Source organism: Saccostrea cucullata, unplaced genomic scaffold (assembly GCF_032062105.1).
Source record: "Saccostrea cucullata isolate Sc308-1 unplaced genomic scaffold, CSIRO_AGI_Scuc_v1 ctg157, whole genome shotgun sequence".
Taxonomy (NCBI): domain Eukaryota; kingdom Metazoa; phylum Mollusca; class Bivalvia; order Ostreida; family Ostreidae; genus Saccostrea; species Saccostrea cuccullata.
Genome location: NW_026918429.1, coordinates 1,151,262 through 1,170,822, shown reverse-complemented (window position 1 = coordinate 1,170,822; position 19,561 = coordinate 1,151,262). Strand labels below are relative to the sequence as shown.

At 33.2% G+C, this 19,561-nt stretch overlaps 1 protein-coding gene across 1 annotated transcript in view; it reads right to left on the bottom strand.

Moving 5' to 3' along the window:
* LOC134265791 (rap guanine nucleotide exchange factor 6-like) overlaps positions 1–19,561 on the bottom strand; it is a 46,096-nt gene extending 26,535 nt beyond the window's left edge. The window contains 4 exon segments of the mRNA XM_062748004.1: positions 14,742–14,825; positions 15,088–15,215; positions 17,042–17,451; positions 19,491–19,561. Of these exon segments, the coding sequence (XP_062603988.1) occupies positions 14,742–14,825; positions 15,088–15,215; positions 17,042–17,182 (353 nt within the window). The 5' untranslated portion in view covers positions 17,183–17,451; positions 19,491–19,561.

Genomic DNA, 19,561 nt, shown 5'->3' with positions numbered 1-19,561 from the left:
AAGCAACTGCTGAAATATTTTGCAAATGAACATGACAATTTGCGATAACTTTAACTAACCATATAGTTCCCGAATTTTTTCGATGTTTGGGAATTCTCTCAGCAGTAGGTACATGTTCTGCACCATAGCTAGCATATTTCCCTAATCTCCATATACACATTTGAGAGGTCTCATGGGACCAGTCTTAATTATTTACAGACACAAGTAACAATTAACAACATACAAAAATAACAGTGCCCCAGTATTTCTCACTACTATATGGCACAAGCATCTTTTTCATGCTTTTCTATGAAGGTCATCTCAATAAATCCTAGTTTTTGAAACTGAATTTCCACTACATAATTCTACTTACAATGCATGCATCTAACATTTCATGAAATCCAGGTCAAAATCATTGTGTATAAGTTGCATGATTATTGCGTTAAGATAATGATAAAAAACTTTTTAGTAGAGTTTGTGCTACAAACCATGTATTCCCTACATTTAGAATCTGCACACTTTATCCTAGGATGATCAATATGTCAAAACTGTTCTCTCTTTTTTTAATAATATTCTGTATTTAATTAATATTTCTTCTATTACAATCTATCAATTATTTGAGAAGTTGGAGAGGGGTCGGAAGTTGATAATTACAGTTTTGAGCCTGTGTCAATGCTGAATAGCCAAGAACTTCCTGGCCTTTGTCCTAGTTCAATAACTTTATCCATATTTGTAACGGTCTTTCTGTGTATCATGCGATTTCTTTAAAATCCATCTTTTATATTTTTTTTTATTTTGCACAACTTTGTTTATTGTGTGTTTGCTTTACCATAAATAATGACATTTATTTTAAAATCCAGTGAGATTTAGGTAACATCCTATGCTATTCTTCTTTTTCAATCTCAAATTTTGAAGACTAAAATAATTTACCTTATTCAATAACACAATATGAATTCATTTCTTTCTCTTTTCTGGATTTTTTCTTATGTTTTCATTACTGAAAAAATGCAATTCTAAAGACAGACAAATAAGAGATAATGCATCATTTTTTACATATCAAATTTGTATGATACTTAGTAACATAAACATTTTTTCTATAAACAAATCCAAAAATATCCACCTAATTTTTCTTCACTTAACTCTAACGACATCAGGTAATTGTGTTGAAAGATTCCAAAGAATGGTTTTCATCAATGTCATCAACTTATTCATGGTATGTTTACTTCTGAGGAAAAGTTTCAGTAAATTATTCATTAAAATGTTAAAAGTGAAATCAGGAAACACATTTGTCTGCCAAGTTTCTTTTTGGAGTTGGCAGAAGCCTTTTTTGAATTAAGGCATTATCAGATAGCAACCTATCAAAATTCCTTCAGTTCTGATAAAATCATCATTGCGAAGGAATTAATCCACAATCTCCCGTTATTTCAGAAGCTGATTTTGTTTCCCATAGAACAAGTAATAATGCTTTTGACTGAAATCTTGAGGAAAATATCAACTCAATAATTGAAATGTTGCAGGAAAATGTTACTTCAATCAAGACACTTAATATACAATAACATTTTTTTTCTTCAGAATCTAAAATCTGGGATAAGAAAAATTGTAGAGAAAATCAAATGTGTTAAATATTGGAATACAAACCTGACAAATTCAACTTCCCGAATCATATTGCACCTGTAAGGTAATAATTAATCACATCCCAAATTCCCACAGCGTCATTAAAGAACACTAATTAATCCGTTCAAACACATCATAAAATGCCACAATTAGGTACTCCAATACATCAACAAGTAATGTATACAACAAATCTTAGGGGGATGAGGAACAGATTTTTTCCTAGGCACACATCTGTCTAAACAATGTGTGTTGTTAATCCCCTAATCTTATGTGTTTGATCCCTGTGGCTTATTCAGTCAGAGACAAACAGACACGACCATCAGGAATATCTATGTGGAGTTCTACTGTAGCCTGCAATAAGCATCTTGCTCTTTCAGCACTCTAAAGTCACCTTCAGCTACCCTTACATTTCTGTCTTCATCGCTTCACTGAAACTCCTTTGAAAATCTGAACTTTAAGAAACTGTATGTAAAACACATCTCTTGCCCCTTCCTTTCTGCCTCTACAGGTTCGTGTCAAAAGTCTGGCAATCATAAAATATTAATTTTCCTCCAGTGGTGAAGACTTGAACTTGAAGTGCAAAGTATAGAATGTCCAAAACCACTTAAAGAAAAATACAGGCATGTGTCAAAAGTGAACTCATTCGATTTCTCAATTCTGCTACCTATGTACACTTATTTTTTTTTAACACACAGAATTTTCGGATATAAGTCACACTGAAGAGGAAGTACACAATAACAAATATAATCTGGAAATCTGATCGTACACTCTCCAAGGTAGACCACAACAGTAGATCACAAAAAATGTGGTAGAGAGTCTCCAGCCCCACAGTGACAAATAGATCACAGACACATCAGTGACTCAGTATTCCACCCCTGAGTAATCCAACTACTGCCCCACAGTAGACTAATAAGTAGTACAACATGTGCAGCAGATAGAGACTTCAGAAGAGAGATGATAAATGGTTTTGTTTCCTGGGTGCTAAATCCCAGGGTAACCAGAGAGATATCTGATCCCCCCTGTCCATAAATACCAGGCAACCTGATAGTCGTCTGGAGGTGATTATACAGACAGATATGATAGCCATCAATCCTAGAAAAGCCCACAGCTTTTGAACTATACTGTTAATTACCAAGACAACCAAGTAATTATGTCATCTCTTTAACATTATCCTGTGATACTGCAGGATGAAATGTGTTGTATACCCGTGAAATTCCTCAAGGTGTTCAAATTTATATCTAGTAAATTATATGCAGTGTTAACTGTTTCTGTGACCTTGCGTGACCCGAGGGTACACAGATTAGATACTTATCTACAAAAATATGTCAATACTTATACACCATGTGATGACACTTGCTTCTTATATGTAAACAAAGTTATCGAATTTGAGAAGGAATATGATGCATTTCTCCGTCTCTCACTTTTAGGAAGGAACTGTAGTGCCTTGAATAATATCATATTTTCAAAACGATCAATCTTGGAGCCCCCAAAAACTAACACCCCAATCTATGATGTAATGGCTGTTTATCTAGAAAAATGTAAGAAGTCCCTTTTCACTGCTCCACCAGACAAATTGCACGACTTGCTTATCTTTTGTAACTCATTCCCTCCTAAAAATCCAATGGGAACCAGCCTAAATAAACAGCAAAAAAGCTTCACTGTTGCCTGTATGTTCAAAGCTTCAGGAAGAGAATTGAGATAAAAGAAACATCAATACTTTTTGAGTTTTGCTTCACAGAGTAGCTGGGTCTAGTGCCCTAGTGTCCATCTGGCCTAGACTTGTTTATTTATTGTGATCAGTCTCTGATTCACAGTGTGTCAGGGCAGTGAGGAGTTAAATAGATCATGACTCAGTCTCTTCTCTATCTCTTTATCATTAACATCAAGAAAATATACATTACTCTTTATTTGAACATCAGTGGAAATATCAAAAGATTATACACAGAAAATGGAGAGAGTTCCTGGGGCTGTAAAGCATTTAGTTTTCCTGAGTTATAGGAAATTAATTTTCTCTTTTTTTCTCTGAAAGCTTTACATTTGATTTTCCAAGGTGATCTTCTACATTTTGAAGGTCAAATTCACAACCTTGAAACTCAGGACTTTCAAAAAATTTGTTTCTTTTTAATATTTTTAATATCAACCTTCAGAGCATGTATTTAATATCAAACTTCAGAGCATGTTATACTTAACAAGAATAGGAGTGTAATGTCTAAAAAAGACTTGCAGGAAATCCTTTCTTCTTAAGATCAGTGTACTTGGAGTCACGCTGTTGAATTTGAATTAAACTATAATGGCCTATTTTCAGTGAACATCTTATTTTTATGCAGTGAGGGCTATGTTAGTACATACTGATTATTGAACAGTGATTTCTAAGTTAATCATTTCCTTTATTTAAAATAAACAGATTGACTTCATCCAGGAAGACAATGAAGTGTTATTAATTTTTCAACAAATTTCAATCCTCAACCTTATCACAATACATACGGATGTTAACTTTAAACCATGACCAAATATGGATATTATGAACTTGTTCTCATAAACCAAACATATGCAATCTTTGTAAATGATTCTAAGATAGAGATAGTTGACACAGTACCTACTTGACATTCATTTTTCAAAACCAATTTCTTTTTTTTCTTATTTTTTTAAAAACATATTTAACTTCTGTTAAAAAGATGAATAACTTACATACAAATAGGTCTCTTATCTTTAGAGCAAAGTTTGGAAAATGAACATTTTGGCCAATAGAAGTTTTGCATTTTAAGAATGGATGGTCAGCAGTGCAGTTATCAAAATTCAGTACATTTTCATCTTTTCTCTCTCCAAAACTCACTAGTCTTAAAAAGTTTTAGAACTTTGCAAATATTCATAGAACTTTGCAAGTATTCACAGAGTAACATTACAAATGCAGAGTTCAATTTCATCATCTAAATCATTTTATGAAATTTTTAAATTTCTTTCTGGGAAAAAAATTTAAAATTTCATTTCAAACAAATTTCATGAAAAGCAAGAGGGTCACCTTGACAAGAGCCAGGCAGTCTGTCAACCAATAGTTATCTACGATTATCAACTAAAAGAAATCTCACATTTCATCTCTATGTAAATAAAACCAGAAAAAGGATGCACTTGATGAGTTTACTGGATGGGTGAACATCACCAATACATACACAAGACATTTACAAAATGAAGTTGTGGAAGTACATGTATATATTGTTCTGTGATACGGTAGTTGATTTTATTGAAACAAATATTGTTTTGTGATATTTAATATTTAAGGTAACAAGACTGTGCAATGTTTCGTGATGGTTAATGACTGTGACTCCCCTTTATTAGGCTTTATAGAGATTGTTGTACATTAAAGATTGGGCCCAGCTAACACTTAGTCATTTCTTAACCCATCTCCTGGAACATGCAGATTTGTGTTTACAAAATACAACCTAGACTGGAATTTTCAATGTCATAAAATCACTGCTGTACGGAAATTCAAAAAAATAAATATCCCATCAAAGACAACAGACGGATTTCAACAAAACTTTTCATCTCAACTTTTACTGCAAGTTCCGAATATTTAAAGCTTTTTGATCGTCTGAAAGAAAGCCATAAATGCAATTTCAAAATAAATCAAAAGGTTTCTATTTAACTGAAACTTCACAAAGTATGTGCATTTTTGACAATTCTCTCAGTGTTGAAGAAAAAAGTCTGCCACACAAAACAATCAAAGCATCGAGATATATTTAGGTTTATGTGCTAGGTCTCTCTTCCAGTGTCTACCAACAATGTACCCCCCAAAAACACACATAAACCTCAGAAATATAATAATGATCTCTGTTCCAGCAGTGCCAGGGAATCTCTCTGTTGGCGAAGATAAGTGACAAGTTGATATCAGATGTATAGCTATATAAACAATTTATAGACAGAACCAGGGCACATTTGGAGATCTACAGTGGAGCTCGGGGGATGGCTCAATTTCAGCCTAATCTGTTCTCCACACCTTCAGCTGTCTACAGCAGCAGCTAAATCCTTGAAAGCCCTTGAATCTTAAAGAAAAGCATGTTTAAATAATAATAGTTAAAAAGTGTTTGCCACCTCTCTCTCTCTTGAAGAAGGTAATTGCCTTCACTAACACACCAGATTTCAAATCAGCAATAATTTAGCCGGCAGTTGTTTTTAATTTGAATAATTTCCATACACATTTTAGCAAATCTAAATTACGCGGCAACATCAAATGATGATCTTTGACAAAGTTTTATTCCATTTTTTTCCTGACTTTATCAACTGTGATTTTCACTGAGGTAAAGAGGGTTTAAAAATAAGAAATAAAGTTGATGCCAAATTCTCTATAAACTCATTAATAAACTGTGGACTAGCTGGTACATGCTGGAGTAAATAAACATCTTTGCTGGTAATGATATGGAGTATACAGAGCCCCAGACTCCTGGTCATGGATAATTAATGTAAACAGATGAGGTATCATAAGCTAGGCCAGATTACAGCCAGTCTGTATCTACCAGAACTCAACATCTGTCAGTAGTTAAACACCAGACTCAATCCAAAAGCCATCAATCTTTATGAGTATTATTATTTCATGGAGTTTATCAATGAATTTACTTATAACGGTAATGAGGTATTTCTACCCCTAAATGGGGCTTAACTCTCAATGTCAAGTTTTAAATTCTTAGATATACTGTAGATCACTAAATATTCACGACACCTTATTTTCGCGAGATTGTCATTGACTCTTTGTAAGCGAGACATAATTTTCACGAATTGTGGTTATACCTCTGCATAATCGTAAGGAATACTTTTATACGCGAGAATTTTAAATTCTTTTACGCGATATAATAAAAAGTGATTTACAGTAATTACAATTTTGACATTGTTTTCTATCACGTTGTCCATCTTCTGTTTATGCTATACAGGAAATAATGACGTAAAAATTTATTTCCACTGTGACACAATAAAACCAACCTATTATTGATATTCTCATGAAGAAAACAAACTATCATTTAATGCTTCAAATAGTGCTACTACCCACACAATTTTGCCTTTAGCACAAAGACAATATATATATCTGTCCTTTATAATGCGTGGTGTAATTTGGTCTATCTGACATTACAAAATTATCTTGTGTCCAATGTGAAACCAGGCAACCTTCGGTGTATAAATTGTAGGCAAGGGAACCCAGACAAAGATCTTCAATCATATCCAACTATTATGTCATAGTTATACAAAGAAGACACAAAAATATATAATTCATGGAAAATTGTTTACGCTGAAAATTCTGTCTCTTTGATAACATCTGGTGGGGATGTGGTATTTTTGTTCAAATGTTTCATGCATCATATAAAATGAAGGAAGAAAAAATGCAATATTTTCCTTAAGCTTGTATTTTTCATGTCTAGCAAAGTTAAAAATGAAGCCCATATAAAAATGAACTGAGAATCATGACTGAATTCAGGTCTGGCACCTGGAATCTCATCACCAGACCAAACCCAGACCATAAACCACAGCAGGTTCTACCAATGACACACCCAAAACTCATCACCAATAACATTCCTAATGCTTCTATTTCAATATATGCACCTCAGATTTTTTGGTTTACTGAATTATGGATCCCCTGCTAGTTTGTATGAGTTTATCTATCTACCATTCCTCTTACATATATACAGGGCTCTCCAAGTGCAATATCGATTGGTAATTCAATACAAGGTTTAACACATCAATCTCTCTACTCAAACAGTTCTACAAAATCAATTTCTCCACTTTGGAAAAACTATGCAATGATCCTTTCCAAAAATCCAGCTGTAAAATAATACAGGGAGATCAAATTACATTGGAATATTTTACAAACTGACAACAAGACAGTAGCACCCACCTGACTAAGTGTGCAAGCGATCTGTCAGTCTTACTCCATTTCAACATTCCAATGTAACATCCCACATGAATTAAATTACAGTGAAATCTCTACGTCTGCTTGTTGATTCTGTCAACACTTAGACCCTCGTGTTTTATTGATGTGAGGTAAAAACGGCCCTACCTGTCATACCTCAAAACTCGACCAGCCATGACCGGAGCAGCATATTAACTCATTAGAAATAATGTTATCTGCATGTTATATCACAAAATGTACAAGACGATTCCTCATAAAGTAATAATCAAAGCAAATGATCTTTGTTTAACATGTCTGTCTCTTGTCTTACCTTATTTTAATGTGCACACCAGGGTTAACATGGATTGCAAGTCCAATCAACCGAGTACTTTAAAATCAATGTCAATATTTTCATTTAAATTCCAGTGCAAGATTATGTAAACACAGCGTGCTGGAATTCTTTCTTTGACTCAAAACGTAACTCAGTTTTAATCAATGCCTGGGATGGGAGAAAATTCACTGGACGCCTGGCCCACCATGTAAATAAACATCCCTGTTTATGGCAATGTGTCTATATCCTTCCTGTGCTATATTTGTAGAGTTTTAGGTCACGACAAATTATATAAATGTAGGTACATATTACAGGCTTATAACACTGAGTAAATACTAGTTCTCTCCTCCCCTCATTTACTGTGATGAAAATAAAGCTGTCAGTTTACTATTGATTATCTGGGGGTTTACACATCCATAAGCTGGGCTGGAGGGATACTGGAATCAACTCAGTTTTACATGGGTCACTTCCTAACAAGGCTCCAGTACAGTCCACACCATTGGTAGATCCTCAGTCCATTCACTCCTAATCAAAACAACTTTCAAAATTCCTCAAATCGTCTTATGCTTTTCAAACTGACTTTGAAATTGAAAGAAAATACAATGTCACTGCAGGTATGAACACATTTAAGCCAACAGTTTAATTTGTTTACACACAAAAAACCTGGCAAGAATGTCCATAATCTCTGAACTGATACTCCAAATATTCGACTCATTCAGTCCAATGACTGGTCCTATCTTTATCATACTCCAGACCACCGACTAATTTTCCTTGTGCAGTGCACGGTAGTTGACAAATGCAGAGTGCATTGGAAAATTGTGTGCCTGGGGGCAATCAAAAAGCAATAAATTAGTTACTAAAGAATGCCTGGTTCTAGCATATCTCCTGCCATACCGGTTTGAATGACAAATATCATAACTCTATAAGGGATATTATGCATTCTCAAACATTTTCAACGAGTAAATATGGAAATGATCTAGAACAGCTCCTTAGCTGTTCACTAGACATTAACAATATATGAATATATGATGATTAAAAAATACTTTCCATAATACCATACATACTCTGAAATTTCAAACAACAGCAAGGAATCTTCAATGAGTAAGACCCTATAATCACACTTTGTAACAACACTTTAACAATTACAAGAACATATCTGTATGGTCATCTTACAAGACATCAATTTAGTATTTTACAAATTATATCATCCACCATTTACCCTTAGGCTTATAATGTATATGGACACTGAAGACATGGATGCATTACAAGTTGAGTAGATCTGTTACCCACTTTACTAAGAATGGCCCTAGCTCAACTCCTGGACTTATTTAAGAGAGTTTCACTAATCAAAGTGTACCTGGAGGTCAAATTTTTACTGATACACAATCTCCTACCATAAAAGCTTTTCAAAGGAAACTTTTTCCCTACTGAAGAAAGAATCCATCTAACAATATCTTTATGTAAATTGAACACATGCTCTGGGTTCATTTTTGTTGTTGTGATGTTTTTTTTTATATTCTCAGGGTTGGGATGCTTTAATCATTGGTTAATTTAGTCAACCCCCTCCCCCTTTCAATAATTTTTTTCTTATATTACCTATAGTTCTATGTGGAAGATTGCAAATAACTACCTTTTTTAAACAATTATATTTTTGACATGGATGATAACAATGAAATGGTAGGCAGAACCTTGAATTTTCCAGCTCTTATACATTGCAGACTTTCTTACAGTGCAGTTTGTCAAATCTTTGCTATACATGTACTCACATTATTTCTTAAATCTTTCATTTTCATGAACAAAATATCTTAAAAAGAAACAAAATTACACTAATACGTTATATCGCGAGCACCTCGCAGTTATCTAACTTACTAGTCGAGAAAGCTCAAATCTCGCGAGATTACTGGGGCACATGGCATTGTTTACAGTAGTGACAAGCGAATGATTTGTACAATTTTATGCCGAAAGTACAATGTATTGCCAAGAATTGAACTCCAAATAGTAAATTGTCAAATAAGGAAAGATTAGATTATTTTTATCATCTTTAAAATGTGACGATTTTCAATGAAAATTAAATGAGAAGAGCCTGCTTAGTTAAAAATGTCGTTAAAAATATAACATTTTAGGATAAGCTCCTCTCAAAAATTAATTAGGCTGGTTCAGCGATTGGTTAGAAAGGTATTCCACCAGGATTTTTAAGTTATCTGTCCTTATAAATTCTACAATAATTGATCTTGCATTGTATACAATAGCACATTTGTCCCCAGCCAACAGAGATTTCCTAACTCCTTCGCGAAAGAGTTCCGCTAAGTTAAGTAATCGCGATATCAAGTATTATGTAAACTTCTTTGTAGAAAACAGTGTATTCAACAGTTATTTATGCTTTAAAACAGCCTGGAAAAGCCTGTTTGCTTTCTTTTAAGATTCAGGGGCCCGTTTTACAAAAGAACTTATGACTAAGACCAAAAACTTAAAATGATTGTAAAATTTTGCAAAATTAATAATTCTCTGAGAAATTGTCTGTGTAAAAATATCTTACCACATTCCTTTTAAAAGGTGTAAAATAATTTTCTATATAATGTTAATTAAAAAGTTATATGAAGAATTAACTTTGGTCTTAAGTCGTAAGTCCTTTTGTAAAACGGGCCCCAGTGACTTTCTCAGAGAGTTTTGTTTTGCTCACTTCTGCCAAGAGGGAAAGGCAAATTTAGAAAAAAATTTAAATGCATAAAACTCTTGCAATATGCTAGTATTTTAAAATATGGGGATAAACCAATATGACATGTGAAAATTGGCCCCAATCAGGTAGTTCATTTAAAATTTGAGTTTCATAAAACATGAAGTAAGTAAATCGCTTTGAAAGCCGATTTTGAATTCATTTTTTTTTCATTTTACTGAACGCATCGGCTTCAAACAAGGAACTATAAAACATATCACTTATTTAAATCATGTGATGAAAAAAGTGTCACCATGGAGCCATATCTACAGGAAAGAAGTATTTAAACCTGAGATAGGCACACAAAGGTCCTCCAGCATCAAGTACCAGGCTCCAGATCATACTTCCTGCTAAGTCCAATGAACTCAGAGGGTTTTTTTTTATCTTCAATGTGCAGCTTTTTCATATTGTATTTTGTGTGCACCACAAAGGTTAAGGTCACTGGCCTTCTTATGTTATTTCTATTCAGTTATAAAAATCTTAATTCAATCATAAATTATAATCTACTCATCATAAATGGCATGAGTTTTAAGCTCTTTTAAAGGATGACAAAGATGGAAGTCTCTGTCATGCTTAAAGTGAATTTTTTTTTCAATAGCACTCTATATGAATAGTACCTAGTTGGTATTTGCTGTACAGTACAAAAGCAAAAGAGCATTTCACGATATTAATCACAATATTACAGCACACTGGTAATCTGTATTCTTAGATGTGCAAATTAAATATTGATGAGAGATAGCGGTCCAATATTACACCCACTTGGTATTATGTTCCACATCAGTATAATACCAGCTAATTAATCATAATCTACATCCAATATTCTAAAAAGAATCAGTATTACTGAACAATGCATCATATCTATTTTAAACAATCCTACCTCAAGTGAAAAAGTTCAAGAACATAAATGTTAAAAGAATTTAAGAAACTTAAATTGCTTTTGGCAGTATTTTGTCAATTGGCCAACCTGTTTAATGAAACAAATGGAAGGAATTCAAGCCAATCAAATATCTGACCACATATTTTTGTAAGGAATTACAAACCATTTTGGCTCAAGTGTAAAACATTTGAATTATCCTTTCTAGGTAATACTAAACCTACCACACAAGAACTAATGACTTTTATATCAGGTAATTTAATGATTATTAACAAAACCTACAATGTAAAGGCAGTCTGAATTGTTTTTTCTTATTAATAGCACACTAACTTAATCATTTCCACCCCTCTCCATTTTAAATACCCAATCTCTTTAAATTATTACAAATAACAAATTCTGCAAGGATTATGTACACATGAAAACCTTAGAAAATTTAAGATATATGACCTAAACAATTCTTCAGAGTCTTCAACTACCACTGTTGATGGTAAATATTATATTCATAAAATCTTTAAGCTGTGTGTTTTGGAAGACAAAAATCAAAGTTTCATTGTTTTCAACATGAATATAGTCATATAGAAGTCCCTTTTTAAATTACAAATTGACCTTTTCACCTTTCTAGCAATCTACCAATGATATGACTGTATGTGATGAAGTCACACCATGAGCATCAGGATGTTACACTAAGTGATAGGAAGCGGCCCATTATATCTCCACCCTAGCTGTGTCCTTGTACTCGCCTTATAACGCCCAAATCACAATCCAAACATTGTCTACCTCTTCCTCCTTTCGTAGAAAAACTTCATTCAGCCTAATAGATTAGATTATTAATTTATTATTTTAAACTTCTACCTACATAAACAGAAAAATAGGAATAGATTTTATGGACCACAATGCTCAAGTGAAACACACAGCTCTAAGACAAATGTATATATGCTAATGAAGGCACTTATTGTGGAGGAAATTTTCTGCTAGACCTTGTCGCAGTATTTTATCTTAACACTGGTCTCATAGACTATATATATACATCAAACAAACTTGAATCGTCAATGTTGACCATGGTCAACTCACAAAAACATAAAAATATGTCCCTCTTTGTATGTCTGTTCCCAACTACTGGGTACAATATATATGACACCATTTCTCTCTCAGACTACCTTGAAAAACTGACAAAGCTTCAAATCAATCAAACTCCTAGGGGAATAAAAATAAACTGCATATAAATAAAAACACGTTCTGACATAACTAAATTAATACTGTGTCTACTTACAAAACATACCAGTGTATATATCAGACAGTGGTATCCAGTTCTGTAGAAGTGAGAAGTAGAAGTGAGAAGTCGGGGTCAGCCTCGGTAGCTGGACAATCTAATCAGACACTGGTCTGTCCTGATTAACGACTCTCCAATCAATACTGTCAACTCTCAACCCGCTACCCAAACCCTCACACTGATTGCTGTTTTTAATCAACGCTTTCTAGAAACAAACATCAGGATTTCGGGGCAGGAATGCTAGTTGTGTCAGAATATACATGTATTGTTATTAACATGACTTGTCAATGTTCACACAAACTGCCCCCGTGTTATTATTCATGAGTTCAGGATTTAATAAGGTTCTGTAAGCAGTTCCTCCTTCTAACTAAGCTATAGGAACACCATTCAGGATAAATGAACTCAAGATCTTCTTATCTGTCAATGGCCAAGTACTCATTAAGAAAGCTCAGCACCAACGCTATAAAGGTGTTGTCTCTACTAAAACCATTTGGAATGACTATTTAATATTCATTCTTCATAAGCAATCACATATATATTTTTTCATATCTAAGGAGTTAGGACATGTGATGTGAAAGCATCTTAACCCCATAATTTCTTTTTTCCTTTGAGACCAATAGGACTACTTCTAATAAACAGTCCTCTCTTATGACTCTTAACAATAAGACCCACTGACATCCTGCTCTTAGATGTGTGTACATTAATAATCTTATACAAAGTTGAAGACCAAGAAGTGGTCACTGCACAGTTTGCCATTTGATACATAGACAGACTTGGATTAGAAAATTAGATGACAAGGAAACACCATCTTTAACTTCCCTATTTTAGTACACAAAGATATATTATCTACAACAGACTTTAAAAGAGACAACCACAAAAACAAAATCTGACACTAGCTGTGCCAAATGTACATCACTTCCTCAAAATAAAGATATTCACACTCAAGGTCCCCCCAAAATACATTTTGTAAACAATTACTAGGCATAACCTAGAGAAAAATTATTTCTTCTCAAGTACTTTATGTACATTTTCCTAAGTACATTCATACTTGGTGCAGCAGATGTTTAACTGCAGAACAAATTATCCTCATTATTTCTATATCTTTCGAATGCTTACTGCACAAAAAAGACAAAAGCTTGATGAAGACAGCCAGAGTAAAAAGAAGCACATGAAAGCCAAGTCCCCAGTAACTACTTCAGTTAATTTAACATTATGTCATTCCCCGCCAAATCCTCTGTGTGTATTGCCTGTCTCTGTTTCTGTTGATCAATTACGACTAATTGAATGTACAACATATGGAAATTGCTATTGTACTGAGCATTATTAGATTACCACACTGCCTCTGGCTCATAGCTCACGAGCAAGGACTCGGAAACAGTGAAAACATGTCCAAAATAAGCCCACTCTACTCCTACAAACATTTAAAATAAACAATACAATGATCAATTTATTCCTCCACTAAAACAGGATTATTTTAAACTCTGTAAAGGGAATACTAAAGGAAAAAAATACCACAGATACTGTTCTGAAAGTTTTTTGAAGAGGAATGACGCCAAACTAATAATAAACAATTTACAATAACCCAATAAAAGTAAAAAGGAAAATAAAGGGGAATAAAACAATTTTCAACTGTCATACAAAGTTGATGTTGCATCTGGTTTATATAAGTTTACCACCAACTGTAATAGAGAACAATGGGTTTTAGATGCTGAAGCTGATAAAAACAACTTCTGAAATCATTTTTCTGAATCCATTTCACGTCAGAAACGATTACATTCCATACATCAGAATTTTTTGACAGGAAATTCAAGTCTGTCAAAAGATTCTCAAGAAAGCTGCAAATATTGTGTGGATCCATTTGATCTCATATTGCTCAGTCACTTAAAATTAGATTTAATTTGAAGGGTTTCAATGACTTAAAGTTGACAAATAAATCCACTGTTTTCTTAGAAATGAATTAAAAATCTCCCATTAATAGCTACAATATCTTAGAAGAGTTTTTTGACCATGTGAGTGATGGTGCAGTCTATATAGTTATCTTTTTTTGTGACCTTGTAATTGATGGTGATGTTTATACAGTTATCTTTTTACCTGCTTCTTGGGAGGAACATGGAGCCCTCAATGAACACAGAGCCAGATAGCAGTATATACCAGCAGGTACTCAACTCCCCTTGGCTGAAAATATATAGAAGCATTTTTTTATTCCTGAAGAAAGACAACTCTTGTTCAACATTCATTAAGTTTCTGAAATGGTGAACACTCTATCAGTATTTGATTGTATTGGCAGTTTCACTGTTTTTTTCCAAACTACAAAACTGTGCAATGCCCTTTATTTTTCCCCTCTATAATAAAGATATGTAATTTAAAGAAAATAAAAGATTTGGAAAGTTTTGGGGGTTTTTTCAGGGGTGGGTGGGAGTGGAGTTTGATTACTGACCAGTACAGTATATCGTTGGCTTCGTGGTACTCGTACCGTACAGTACGACACAGTGCTCTGAGGGCCGGCTCTCGTAGTGAAGAAAGAGCCTCCATCCCGTGAAGGTAGGAATACACTAGGTCCAAGTCCTAAAACAGAGCACAGAATAACTACTTATAAATGTCCATTAGCATACAATTTTGGTAAAATAAATTATCTACAAATAATTTAAAAAGTGAAATCCTCTTGGAAAGTACAATATACAATGAATGCATCAAATTAAGGGAAATAATTCTGTATGTGCACATGTGCCAAGTAAAAGTCAAAATGTTTATTTACACCATATATTTTGATCCACATATAAACAGTATAATCTTATTCAGAAGGTACATGTCCAGAGCGCCAGGTCAAAAATCAACCAATGCAATTCTTTAACAATATCTTCTTGCAATTTATACATTCTATGGACCACTTGACCATAGAAATCATGGTGTAATAATTATAGATAAAAAGTTTTTACTGTCGGTAAGAGATGGAATAGAACTATCTGAATAAAAAAAAAGAATTTTCTGAATAAAAAGAACAATGTTATTCTTCTTTATTATGAAAGAGGAGGAATAGAAATTCTAAGTGTAATATACATCAAAAGCTTCACTAAAAACGTGGGTCACAGAGCCCTTTTAACAAAACTGAAGTGTACATTGTTGTGGCACCACTTCGTCCCAGTAAATCATTACATTGACAATACTCTAAATGTTTTGAAGAAGGAGGAATAATCACACGATAATACCAGGCACAATTATTTAAACCTGTCTGACATCATTCTGCTCCAACCAAGTGTGATCAGATCAAATGAAACAGCTTAAAATCAGTCCAGTATTACAATTAAGTGTTTTTTCAATTTCATTTCAGAAATGGATTTATGGGGATTCTTTAACACAGAATAACTTTTTTGATACTAAATATAAATGATGAACTAGATGAATTCAAAAGATATAGACCACTTTTTTAATTTGCCATAAATAATTTTTCTGTTGAATTCACAATAATTCTTACCATAGTGAATTTTTCTAGTGTGGATTTACTTTTTAACTGATAACACATTATACCTTTAGAGACCATTTTAAATGAAAATTGGGTAAATAAAAAAATTAAACTGATCCAGAATTAACACAAAAGGGTATGATGCACAATGTAGAGACAACATATATTGTCATACTGTTTACTGACAAAACATGTAGATTCTCTAGTTGATACATTATACTGTATTTTCTTGCTTTTTTTCTTGTGTCAGTTGTATAATATTTCTTCATTTTGCATGACATATTGTAAAATATATTAAGGATAGAAACTTAGTAAGTTTTACAGAAATTTTGTGTCCTATCCTTTCGATTTACCAGTAATCAATAAAATATCATATGTTCAACACATACAGTACCAGTAGTATTTTTGTTATGCTTATATTTTTTAAAGATTTTATCATCATTTATAAGAAAACATTTATTTGTTGTACTTTTATGTTTCTGCATTTAACTTAAGAGTTACGTGGAATTAAAATTGTTATCTAATACAGTGAATGCAGCTCATAAATGTACCTATGTATTTATTACAATAAAAGTTAACTTATTATAATGATTTTACAATTTTACAAATACAAATGTAACTAAAAGCATCCCCTTAAATAATACATTCTTTTTTATAAATTATCCTGGTACATGTAGCTATGTGATAGCGTAAATAGAAGTCTGGCTTTAGTCAGATTGATGTAGAAGACATACAATGTATTGAAATAATTTGTATCTATGATCTAAATAAATACAAAATATATGTTAAAATCTATCATTTTCATAGCAATGTCGGTATGAATATATAAAATAAATAATTTCAGATGTTGTTTTACAATACTGATTATCACGAGACATCCAGTAACAACAGTAAATTGTATGTGGATAAAATAAAAGATATCGACTTTTACCTCCTCTGTGCGTTGATGAGGGAACTTCTGCAGACATTTAATGAATTGGATATCACTGTGAGCGGCCATCTTGCCACGACCTTCACCTTGTCCCGAGGGTACGTAGCCAGGTGACTGGCGATGGTACTGTGTGGTGTACATTTTACCCCAGTCTATCAACACTACATACTATGGCTTCTCTTTTTCACATTTTTATAACAGAATAGCAACAACATGTAAATTATATTGTCTTTGACTCACATAAACAAACGAGTGTGTTATTTTTCCATCACGTTATTGTTTGATACAATAGACATCCAATAGATTTTTTTAGCCTCACATTGTAGGGAGAGAATTCATTCATTGCACACCAGCAATTTTCTCTGTGCCTAGAATTGCCAGTGCCAGATGGATCTTCTTACTCTCTTGATCTGCAACAGAAGAAAAATGCTTCTGATTCCAAAATATAAATAAACAATACCACTGATATATAGTCTTTGAACAATTCATAGATAAACAATGATTCTGATGTACAGAACCAAGGCATTTAAATAAATACACGATATAACCCAATACCTTCTCATTCATGTGTTTGAAATAACCTGTCTGCTGAAATGATTCAACAAACAATCACATTCATGATACCCTGAATTTGAACATTGCAAACTGGAGAAAGAAAATAAAGGGTTTGCTCCATATTGTTGTTTTTTTTTTTCAAAATTTTTATTTTAACTGGATTAATCCTCCACATAACAGAACTCCTGCTAGTCTAGAAAGAAGCGTTCAGAAGTACAGGAATATTCCTCTTCGTGTGAAACTTACAGTGGATTCTAGATACTAATCCAAACAACAGCTTCTACCAAAAAGAATTCAAAATAAAGTCAGAGGCCCGTTGGACTTAATCACTGATCTGAGTACATGGACTAGTAAAAAGCACAAATTAGTTCAGTATTGAAAAATTTATGGGGGAGGGGGGGGGGGAGTTTACATATCTACTTCGTGATGCCTCCATGTCAATATAGGAATATTGTTTGTGTAATTTTGAATTTTTCTGTAATACTATTGAAAATGAAAAAAACAACAAACTACTACAAGTATTGTTATGTTAGTGACAACTTTATATAGATGCAGAACTCTAGCCCTCAAGTTGAGAAAATTCAGATAAACCAGAGAACTACAGATCCAAGCATTGTAATAGCCTTCCATTTACGGCAGAACTTTTTCAACACTCACTTCCTGGCCAGTATTTTTTTTTTTTTTTTTTTGTATTATATACATTCCCCTTCTTAAACTACAGAAGATGTTAACTGTATAATTTACTCTTATTCCTGAAGAGTTATTTACTTTTTACAGTGCAATAACTAGCAAGATTCAAAAGTCAGAATGCTAAATTTTAAAGATGACATTCTAAGAATATTTAGGGCTCTTTGCAACCAAACACTTAACAGGTAAAAGTTTTGAAAATAGAAATAACAACATTATATGGTTTATTAAAGGACATCAGGATTCAAGCTAGGAAATGCAAATAATTCAAAAAGATAATACATGAGTGAGCAAAAAAACTCATTGTAACAATTAAGAGATGTTTGTAAAACACTTATGCCCCCCTCCCCAAATAGTTGGAATAACTCTTTCCCAAACTGCTCGATCATACCCCTGACAGAACTTGACTTAGACAAATATATAATGATAAAACTGCATACCAAATTTCATTTCAGTGTGTGCAACCTCTGCAAAGAAAATGAACGGAAACTGATGGTGGACCAATAGACAGACAGACCGACAGCAGCAAAGAAATATGCCCTCCCTTCTTTGAAGGGTGGCACAAATATTAAGTTTTGACATTGCTTGTATCTGTAGCTCTCTGATTTGTCTGTTGGAATTTTCTCAGCCATGCTGAGAGCTACAGTTCTGCAATCTAAGCTTTTACCTGCTGTAAGTCAGTTTAAAATCGGATCCCTGACCTTTTCATTTTCAGGATTGTGGGAACATTGTACATACTGAATTTGCATTAATCAAATAAGAAAAATAATCATTTAATATAATAAATATCCTAATGAACACAGAATAATCAAATATTAATTATCAGATTAATGATTTTAATCAATTTGATGATACATCATCAAGCATATATGGCAAGTATATGACAAAAAGGTAACATGGACAGAAGTCCAACAAAAATCAAATATAGACTAATTCAATTAACATAACATTCTTCAATTATCTTAAAACACATTTTTGACATAGTAAACAGTCTTATTCAAACATTATCAGAGATACACGGAATACACCTGTCCATATTTACCTGCCAAGGTTAGTTTGACGAGATGCTTCGTAGACAAGTCCCTTGGTAGCAATGAGCTCTATTTCACATATTTTAACATATTAAACCTCTTAAATAAAACTTTCAAATTTCTTCCAACATGATTGTATCACATCAAATTCGCAAAAAAACATATTTGATTCTTACCAAATTGTTTACTGCATGGGTATTCCGCCATATTGCCTATGATCTGTTTACAATGAAAACGAGGCTGTTCC